The 11004-nt window shown below is 45.5% G+C and overlaps 1 protein-coding gene across 1 annotated transcript; it reads right to left on the bottom strand.

Annotated features, from left to right (window-relative positions):
- Window positions 1–401: 401 nt before the first annotated feature.
- LOC125266542 (corticosteroid-binding globulin-like) lies at window positions 402–3262 on the bottom strand. The gene is made up of 5 exons (XM_048187312.1): window positions 3172–3262; window positions 2407–3044; window positions 2030–2309; window positions 1734–1875; window positions 402–1625 (listed from the first exon to the last, which is right to left on the bottom strand). Exons 2-5 carry the CDS (start codon window positions 3017–3019, stop codon window positions 1425–1427), a joined length of 1236 nt encoding a protein of 411 aa, XP_048043269.1. The 5' UTR covers window positions 3020–3044; window positions 3172–3262; the 3' UTR covers window positions 402–1424.
- Window positions 3263–11004: the final 7742 nt, after the last annotated feature.

Here is an 11004-nt window from a genome sequence, read left to right as displayed (position 1 = left end):
ATCTCTCTCCACTCGCCAGCCAAAGTGTGTGTGCTTCAGCTGCTTGTTTCCATCAACTGCATCTGCTAATAAACATATATACTCATTTCTACAATGTTGTGAGTCTGTGTTCTGAAACAGAAGACGAGACCATAAAGGCTTTGTACAGGATTGGGGCTTGGGGATTTGTTCCAAAGCATGTATTTAAACAGATTATAATCTTTATAGCAACTGTGTGGTGTGTGAAACTAATGTCCCTTACAGAACAAAAATATATGGGAATATACTGCAAAATATAATGCAATATATTACATAATACATTTCCATATATGGGAAACTACACTGCAATATATGCATTTACCGTGTATATATTGATACATATAAAATACTCATAAATGAAGACAAAAATAGCATTCCAGTCATAAAGTTTTATACTTTATTGTGTACATATATTGCACATACATGTTCCCCTATAAATGTGAATGTATTGTACACACATATATACACACATTCATGGAATGAGTTACAATCAGTGGTTACAACAGATCTTCCCAGCATGCTTTGCTTCTGACTGTTAAAGGATAGTAAATGTTAAAATTAAGTTCTATTTTATGTGTTTTGGTCAATATTGACATAGGGGTAGATCTGTTAGTGTTTAAAGTTGTATTATTTTGGAATTTAAAAGTTTTTTTTCTGGTATGTGTGAGTTTTTGGGGTTACAATTGTGCTAAAGAGTAGATCATTTGGTTAGGTTTATGATCTGCTGAACAATTTTAAGACTATAGTAATTTTATTAAAAAAAAAAAAAAAAAAACAGCTGTGCCCGCTATAGCACAGTGACTCTTTGGTAGAAACTTTAGTATATGCAAGTGTGCTTTTGTTAACTAACTTGAAAATATGAAAAATGTAAATTATAAAATTAAAAAGGGATGTTACACAATATATTTTACCATATATGTGTTTATACTGCATATCTGCAATATATTATTCATGCCGTACCATATCTGATCACATATATTGATCATTTATATATAGGGAAATATATTTATAATATATAAGGGATGACAAAGGTTGTAGCATCAGTTTTTTTTTTTTTTTTTTTTTTTTTTTTTTCACTTAATATTTTTCTGATCAAGCATTACATATAACAGTTGCCACTGGACAGATAAGTATACACTGTCCAGAGCAAACCGATCTAGAAATGCCTGCCTATGGTACTGTAGATTCTCCTTCCTGCAATTTATTTCCAAACAACTAAATCCAAACAGCTTGATAAGCAGGTGTTTGATAAGCATTGGAACGAAACTCTGCAGGAAGGTGAACCTGGGAGGAGGATTGAGTACCTTTGTATATCAACACGCTCTAGACTCAACAAAATAATGGCAGAAATTATTAAATCATGTCCACCTGCTGGTGAATGTTGATATGACATCTTGGTTGCCACATCACTGTTTTTCCATGGGGTTGACAACTTTTCCAAAGAAGAGGATGTTGTCATTTTTTTGGTCAGTGATAAAGATCATGAATGGATGGTCAAAACTCAAAGTCTTCAGTGGGCTGTAAGACATTGGTCTGAATGAAACTGTCGTCACTGCTGCTGCAGTGGTTCCCTTCTCATCTATATCGAGAGTAGCTTTATGCAAAGCCTGAAAGTAATTCAAAATGAGTTCTCTTAAAAATTGCTGTTTTTATAGTATATAAAATATCTTCTGTTAATTTTAAATCATAATTTACAAAGAGATTTGAGACTTTACCTTTGAAATGAAAATCCCTTCTGAAATTCCTGTAAAGTTGGCTTTATCTGTAAACATATCAGCCATTCCCATTCCTTTCAAAATATCATTCAAGGAATATGATGTTTTCAGAGACAGCTTGGGGACATAGATGTCAGCTTTTCTAAAGGACAATAAATTAATAAATCAATAAATCAATGATCGTCTGGTCCATACAGAGAGATTGAACTTAAAAACATTTGAACATAAGGCTTTTCTAAATCAGTTAGGATAGCCCCCTAATTATGATTTACAGTAAAGAAATTATGACAACCAACCTTTTCTGGACAGCTCTCCTCCATTTTTCAATGTGCTGTCTAGAGATGGCCATCTCCAGATCTTTGATGGTATTTGATGCTCTTTTGTCTGGGATAGCCAGAAACATGGAGAAAGAGTCGTTGTAGTCAAGACAGAGGACTTTAGAAGTGAGTTCAGCATCATAATAAACTTTGAGGGATTCATATTGGTGCATCATTTGTACTGGAACGGTGGTCTCAGCGTCCACATGAAATGTATCCTTGCGGGTCCTGTTTGGGTTAAATGGCATGTCCCATTTTCCTTGGGAAGAAAGACTAGAATTATTTAATGGATCCGAGACAATGACATTACCAGAACTACAACAGTATGACTATTGTATTTGTGTGTGTATGTTTACCTTTAAAATATATGTACGTGAGAAGGAGCATCACAGTATCAGATTCCAAATCACCAACTGCTTGATTTATTTTCCCATGTGTTTTGTCCTTCACATATGTGTTAATTTTATCTAATGTTTCTCTGATGCTGAAATCCACAGTGAAGCCTTCAGAGTGGTAAAACTTCTTCATCTTCTCCAAGAACTCAGGAAGGGGCTTAAATTTGTCGCTTACATAAAGTGCACTGCCGACATCAATGTCCACCCCTGTCCTCTGATCAATTTCTTCCAGGAGACGGTGGAACATCTGGTGCATTTCTTCAGTGCTGAAGATCGAGCTGTTATGGCCGATACCTCTGAGAAGCTGCTGTTTGGTCTCACCACCGGCTCCTAAAGACAGCTCAGAAAGGGCCATAGACACACTGAATGGAGAGAAGAAGATATTCTTGGACTGATACTCTGGCATTTCTACAAGCCTCTTGTACAGCTGAAACGCAAAATCATTGTTCATCTTCATCAATGATGGAAGTTTTTCACTGGCAGTAGGTTGCGGTAAAGTCTCTTGATTTCCATGGACGACTGGATAAACAATTGCAAAAGCACAAATCCAAAAATATACAATGTTATTTTCCATGATTCCTGTTAGATAAATTTAGATCCTGAAGAAACATAACAGAAACATTTTTACAACATTATGGTAACAGAGATGCAGACATTATCCTTATTATTAGATCAACGTGCATTTAAGTCATATCCTATAAAATTTTGTCAACATAATTTTCCCACCTGTCCGGGCAGCAGCCTTATCATTCCCCAAACTGGACTGAATTATCAAGCCTATATTTTGTCAATACGTATTATCAGAAAACTAACCTTTACTCTGTTTACTTTTTTTGTGTTTATAGAAAATTCTCCAATTATTAACTACAAAGAGTAAACAGTAGTCACCAGAAGCTCTCTTAACTCATGACAGAGTATTAAACCACATAAAGTACCGGATGACAGCAGTACCAATGAAGCAACTGCAAATATTTTTAATTTGTAGTAAACAGGGATGCAAACTTTAATGTAATGACAGTTTCAGACAAGACAATCACTTTCCATTCTTCTAACCAGTGTTGGGTGTAATGCATTACTACTAATTGTTGTATTTTATGTATTACTAATTAAATACTGTAATTTAATTACTTTTCCCTTAAAAAAGTACAACAAGGGGTTGCTTCTTAATTTTTCTGTAATTTAATTACATTTACTTCTGTTGTAATTGCATTAAATACTGTATAGACTATAGAACAATTCAATAAAAAACAGTGGGTTTAACCAAATTTAACTTAACAATTAAAGTATATATATATATATATATATATATATATATATATATATATATATATATATATATATATATATATATATATATATATATATATATATATATATATATGTATATACAGTACAGTCCAAAAGTTTGGAACCACTAAGATTTTTAATGTTTTTAAAAGAAGTTTCATCTGCTCACCAAGGCTACATTTATTTAATTAAAAATACAGTAAAAACAGTAATATTGTGAAATATTATTACAATTTAAAATAACTGTTTTCTATTTGAATATATTTCACAAAGTAATTTATTCCTGTGATGGCAAAGCTGAATTTTCAGCATCATTACTCCAGTCTTCAGTGTCACATGATCCTTCAGAAATCATTATGCTGATCTGCTGCTCAAGAAACATTTAATGTGTACAATTGTACAAAATATTTGTGTACAATATTTTTTTTCAGGATTATTTGATGAATAGAAAGTTCAAAAGAACAGTGTTTATCTGAAATCGAATCTTTTGTAACATTATAAATGTCTTTACTGCCACTTTTGATTGATTTAATGCATCCTTGCTGAATAAAAGTATTCATTTCTTTAATTTCTTTTCAAAAAAATAAAAATAAAAATTCTTACTGACCCCAAACTTTTGAACGGTAGTGTATAATGCTACAGAAGCTTTGTATTTCAGATAAATGCTGTTCTTTTGAACTTTCTATTCATCAAGGAATCCTGAAAAAAAGTACACAACTGTTTTCAACATTGAAAATAATCATAAATGTTTATTGAGCAGCAAATCAGCATATTGGAATGATTTCTGAAGGATCATGTGACACTGAAGACGGGAGTAACGATGCTGAAAATTCAGCTTTGCATCACAGGAATAAATTACTTTGTCAAATATATTTAAATAGTACACAGTTATTTTAAATTGTAATAATATTTCACAATATTACTGTTTTTTACTGTATTTTTAATTAAATAAATGTAGCCTTGGTGAGCAGATGAAACTTCTTTTAAAAACATTAAAAATCTTAGTGGTTCCAAACTTTTGGACTGTACTGTATATATATATATATATATATATATATATATATATATATATATATATTATATATATATATATATATATATATTTAGCTTAACATTTAATTTAACATTAAATGTGTTTTAAACTCCATTTAAATAGTTTGGCCAGTTTAAGAATAATTTATGCAATTTTATATTGTTTATTTGAAAGAATTAAAAGAGCAGTTTCATGTCAATCCTTCTATTGTTCTAGTGGACGTGATTGACATGGAATTTATAAAATAATTAGTAATAAATAATGCAATACTTTTTAGAGACAGCAATTATTATATCAAATTAATTACACTGTTGAAGATGTAATTAGTAGCTAGTAATTAATTACTTTTTTTAAGAGTACTTACACGGCTTCTAACAGTTCTCATATATGTAATGTATCTTATGTATGTCTTTAATGAGTGCTCACAACCCCTGTACTGTTTTCTTGCGCAAGCAGCACAGTACAGAGTGCAAAAACGTCTCGGTTACGTATGTAACCCTTGTTCCCTGAAGGAGGGAACGGAGACGTACGTCAGTAGTGACCAACGAATTGGGATATCGCTAGAGAGCCCTATCAGCTTCGAGTGAACTAAAACAAGCCAATGGAATCGGCGTGCGATATTTGCATAATGCGCACCGCCCCCGACAGGTGTATATAAATAGGGAGCAGATGCAATCGCACTCTGTTTTTCGCTGAGGAGAAAACTGGTGTCCGCACAACAGCGAGGGTACAGAAATTGTGGCGACGGGACGTACGTCCCTTTCCCTTTCAGTCGGTCACGTTCGACGTACGTCAGTAGTGACCGACGAATTGGGATCCCAACTAAAGCGCCACAGTTACGAAACCCCTTCCAGTGCCCAGCGCAAGCTCGGCCGCCCATGGCACTAGCTGGGACGGTGAAGGGGGCGAGCTTACGCCGAGAGAGTCTACTGCTGTTCCACAATTACCCACTAAGTAAACTAGACTACACTGGGGAAGCGAACCCGTAGGGGACGCTGCGGAGGCCACTACCTACCCACGGGGGAAGAATTTACGTGGAGAGTACACAAATGGACTGGCCCGAGGGGCAGTACGCATACGGAAGTCCCTGGGATGGCTCCACCTGGGTAGGGGGAGACTCATCTGACAGGTGACAGCAGAGCTGGCTCTGCTAAGGGAAAGACACGGACTCGCCCATAGGGAGTTTTAAACCGTGGAAGATTACACATATGGGACCGCTCACATAGAGGAGTCACGACATATGGACCCCAGCCAACAGACAGCGTCAGCGACGGATGTAGGCCTGGCATCAGACACTCCGCAATGTCCGAGCCGAAGGGGGAGGCGGAGGAACTCGACAGGGTTCGCCAAGCGGGGAACACGACTGGAGTCAAAAGTATGCACGCATTCGGCCCAGGGGGCGGGAATGGCATTGCAAGCCGACACTTAGAGCGGGTTCAACGCGTCTACCGGCTAGTGGAAGCGAGTACACGGGAAGATACCGGCTCTACACGTAGGCTACAGAATCTAGCGAACGTGTTAGGTGTCGCCCAGCCTGCAGCTCTACAGATATCTGTCAGCGAGGCGCCATGAGCCAACGCCCAGGAAGAGGCCACTCCTCTGGTGGAGTGGGCTCTCAACCCAAGCAGGCAAGGCACGCCCTGGGAATCATACGCCAAGGCGATGGCATCCACTATCCAGTGGGCCATCCTCTGCTTGGAGACAGCCTTTCCCTTCTGCTGGCCTCCGTAACAGACAAAGAGCTGATCTGAGGTCCTGAAGCTTCGCGTTCTGTCCACGTACACACGCAGAGTGCGGACGGGACAGAGCAAAGCTAGGGCTGGGTCTGCTCAGATCAGCTCTTTGTCTGTTACGGAGGCCAGCAGAAGGGAAAGGCTGTCTCCAAGCAGAGGATGGCCCACTAGCCATCTCTCAACCCAAGCGGGCAAGGCACGCCCTGGGAATCATACGCCAAGGCGATGGCATCCACTATCCAGTGGGCCATCCTCTGCTTGGAGACAGCCTTTCCCTTCTGCTGGCCTCCGTAACAGACAAAGAGCTGATCTGAGGTCACTCCTCTGGTGGAGTGGGCTCTCAACCCAAGCGGGCAAGGCACGCCCTGGGAATCATACGCCAAGGCGATGGCATCCACTATCCAGTGGGCCATCCTCTGCTTGGAGACAGCCTTTCCCTTCTGCTGGCCTCCGTAACAGACAAAGAGCTGATCTGAGGCCACTCCTCTGGTGGAGTGGGCTCTCAACCCAAGCGGGCAAGGCACGCCCTGGGAATCATACGCCAAGGCGATGGCATCCACTATCCAGTGGGCCATCCTCTGCTTGGAGACAGCCTTTCCCTTCTGCTGGCCTCCGTAACAGACAAAGAGCTGATCTGAGGTCCTGAAGCTTCGCGTTCTGTCCACGTACACACGCAGAGTGCGGACGGGACAGAGCAAAGCTAGGGCTGGGTCTGCCTCCTCCGAAGGCAGCGCTTGCAGGTTCACTACCTGATCTCTGCAGGGAGTGGTAGGAACCTTGGGCACATATCCGGGCCGGGGTCTCAGGATGACGTGAGAGTCACCGGGCCTGAACTCTAGGCACGAATCGTCGACCGAAAATGCGTGCAGATCCCCTACCTTCTTCAGAGAAGCCAATGCAACCAGGAGGACGGTCTTGAGAGACAGTGCTTTTAACTCGACTGATTGCAAAGGTTTGAAGGGCTGACCCCGGAGAGATGTAAGAACCAGGGTCAGATCCCAAGAGGGTATGGAGGAAGGGCGAGGAGGATTTAGTTTCCTCGCCCCCCTCAGGAACCTGACGATCAGATCGTGTTTCCCCAGGGACTTACCCTCAACTGCGTGGTGATGTGCAGCGATAGCGGCAACATACACCTTCAGGGTGGAGGGAGACAGCCTTCGCTCCAACCCTTCTTGCAGGAAGGAAAGCACGGATCTGACTGAGCATAATCGGGGGTCCTCTCGGCGAGAGGCGCACCATTCGACGAATAGGTTCCACTTCAGCGCGTAGAGGCTCCTCGTGGAAGGAGCTTTAGCGGAAGTGATGGTGTCTACGACCGCTTGCGGGAGATCACTCAGAACCTCCACATCCCGTCCAGGGACCACACATGGAGGTTCCACAGGTCGGGACGCGGGTGCCATAGGGTGCCCCGTCTCTGAGTCAGGAGGTCCTTCCTCAGAGGAATCGGCCAGGGAGGGGCTGTCGCGAGGAGCATGAGGTCCGAGAACCAGGTCCGAGTGGGCCAGTACGGCGCCACTAACAAGACCTGCTCCCCGTCCTCCCTGACCTTACACAGGAGTTGTGCGAGAAGGCTCACTGGGGGAAACGCATATTTGCGCAGACCCTGGGGCCAGCTGTGTGCCAGGGCATCCATGCCGAGCGTGCCGCCGGTCAGGGAATAGAACCACTGGCAGTGGGCAGTTTCTGGGGAGGCAAACAGGTCTACCTGGGCCTCGCCGAAATGCTTCAAAATCAGCTGAACCGCCTGGGGGTGGAGCCGCCACTCGCCCGCAAGTGGAGGCTGCCGTGAGAGCTCGTCGGCTGCACGGTTGAGCACACCTGGGACATGAGTGGCCCGAAGGGACCTCAGATGCTTCTGACTCCACAGCAAGAGATGGCGGGCGAGTTGCGACATGCGACGGGAGCGTAGACCACCTTGGCGGTTGATGTACGCAACGGCCGCAGTGCTGTCCGAGCGGACCAGTACGTGCTTGTCTGACAGCAGCTCCTTGAAGCGGTCCAGTGCAAGACGTACTGCTAGCAACTCCAGGCAATTGATATGCCAATGCAGTTGGGGCCCCGTCCACAGACCCGATGCTGCATGCCCGTTGTACGTGGCCCCCCATCCGGTGGCAGAGGCATCTGTGGAGACCACAGCGTGCCTGGACACCTGTTCCAGGGGCACTCCCGCCCGCAGGAACGAGGGGTCCGACCACCGGATGAGGGTGCGACGGCAGCTCGGTGTCACGGGGACACGGAGCGTACCACGCTGCCACGCCCATCTCGGGACCCGGCCGCGAAGCCAGTGTTGAAGCGGCCTCATATGGAGCAATCCGAGCGGCATTACCGCGGCTGCAGATGCCATATGCCCCAGGAGCCTCTGAAATAGCTTCAGTGGGGCCGCTGTCCTGCACTTGAGCGTTCTCAGGCAGGTCAACACCGACTGGACGCGTTCCTCGGTGAGGCGCGCAGTCCGGGCGATCGAGTCTAGCTCGAGACCGAGATAAGAGATCCTCTGCCCGGGGGAGAGTTTGCTCTTGTCCCAGTTGACCCGAAGCCCCAACCGGCTGAGGTGAGCTAAAACCATATCCCTGTGTTCGCACAACTGCGCTCGCGAACTGGCCAGGATCAACCAGTCGTTGAGGTAGTTGAGAATACGAACGCCTTGTTCCTTGAGGGGAACAATGGCCGCCTCCGCAACCTTCGTGAAGACGCGGGGCGACAGGGCCAGCCCGAAGGGTAGGACTTTATACGGATGCATTCGAAAATGCGCTTCTGCGTGAGCATCTTGAACGGCAACTTGTGAAGGTACCGGTTCAAGACGCGCAGATCCAGGATTGGCCGTAACCCACCGCCCTTTTTCGGTACAATGAAGTAGGGGCTGTAAAACCCCGACCTCATCTCGGCTGGAGGGACCGGCTCGATTGCATCCTTCGCCAGGAGGACAGCAATCTCCGCCCAGAGAACAGGTGCATTGTCCAACGACACCTGAGTGAAGTGGACACCCCTGAAAACCGGGGGACGCCGGGCGAACTGAATCGCATAGCCGAGTCTGATGGTGCGAATGAGCCAGCGGGACGGGCTGGGAAGCGCAGTCCACGCTTCCAGACACCGAGCCAACGGGACCAAAGGCACCACAGACGCACCGGGGGTGGGGCAGCGAGGCAGAGTACGGGGACCCGACTCGGACGGCATGGGAGCGGCCCGGAGTGTGGTCGGACTCTGGGAGGCAGCAGTGCGTATGGGAGACGGCGCACGGGGCGCGGCCTGCACCATCACACTGCCACCTGCTGGCGAAGTAAGAGGGGGCTGCGAGTGGCAAGGCTTTTGTGGGGCGTCGCACACTGACAGGCGCACCCTCTTGTGACCTGGAGATTGGGGAAACTGCTCTTTTTGTGAAAAAGTGGGTACCGCTGGCTTTTTTTTTTTTTTTTTTCTCTTAGGCAGCAGCGGACCGCCGGGGCATGACGTGTTTAATGGCCTCAGCCTGCTTCTGTGAGGCGGAGAACTGTTGGGCGAAGCTCTCCACTGCGTCGCCGAAAAGGCCGACCGGGGACACGGGGGAGTCCAGGAACCGATGTTTATCGGTTTCCCTCATGTCCGCCAGGGTCAGCCAGAGGTGGCGCTGCTGGACTACGAGCGTAGACATCGCATGACCAACAGAACGTGTTGTCACCTTCGTCGCTCGGAGGGCGAGGTCGGTGGCAGCGCACAGCTCCCCCAGCAGCTGTTGGTCAAGCCCTCCCTGGGGCATTTCCGATAGCGCTTTTGCTTGGTACACCTGCAAAAGGGCCAAGGCATGCAGGGCGGAGGCAGCTTGTCCACAGGCTCTGTAAGCTTTCTCCGTCAGTCCTGAGGAGAATTTACAGGCTGAGACTTCAGGAAAGAGAGTCTAGACCTCAGCACTGCGATAGTAGTAGATAGGTAGAGCTATCCACAAAAGCTGCTTCAGCGTGCTGAACGCCCAAACACGTGATGCAGCGATTGTGCCCATCAGCAGGGACCAGGGAACGACCGCACCCAGTAATGCACAGACGAAATGACATCTTTGTAAAGATGCAGGGTTCGTCTGTGAAGCTCTTTCAGAAGGGGAAATTACAGCTCTCTCGTGCTGAAGCACGCAGGGAGTGTCACAATGTGTTAAGGTACACCACTCTCCGAACACAACGCAGGAACCGGCCCAAATCGCAACCGCTCTTTCTATAGCGCGCTTAACGGGCAGACGGTTGCTGTGAAAACAGCAGTTTAGAGCTCAATGCTCAGGCTCCTGGAGAAACTCGCGACCACGCTGCTGTGCTGTAACGCCAACAGAAAGTGCTGCACCACTTCAAAGGCTGAAGAACACTCTGACTATTTCAGTCTTGAAAGCTGAAGAGACCAACCGGTTGGATGCGATTGCATCCGCTCCCTATTTATATACACCTGTCGGGGGCGGTGCGCATTATGCAAATATCGCACGCCAATTCCATTGGCTTGTTTTAGTTCACTCGAAGCTGATAGGGCTCTCTAGCGATATCCCAATTCGTC

This window comes from Megalobrama amblycephala, linkage group LG4 (assembly GCF_018812025.1).
Source record: "Megalobrama amblycephala isolate DHTTF-2021 linkage group LG4, ASM1881202v1, whole genome shotgun sequence".
Taxonomy (NCBI): Eukaryota; Metazoa; Chordata; class Actinopteri; order Cypriniformes; family Xenocyprididae; genus Megalobrama; species Megalobrama amblycephala.
This window is presented reverse-complemented; position numbering and strand designations above follow the sequence as displayed.

Bases quoted from the DNA above. Each gene is read 5' to 3' on its own strand.
- LOC125266542 (XM_048187312.1), bottom strand. From the start codon at position 3,019: ATGGAAAATAACATTGTATATTTTTGGATTTGTGCTTTTGCAATTGTT. The intron at 2,310-2,406 runs GTAAACATACAC...TTTCTTCCCAAG, and splicing joins CACGTACATATATTTTAAAG to GAAAATGGGACATGCCATTT. The intron at 1,876-2,029 runs GTTGGTTGTCAT...ATTGTCCTTTAG, and splicing joins AGGAGAGCTGTCCAGAAAAG to AAAAGCTGACATCTATGTCC.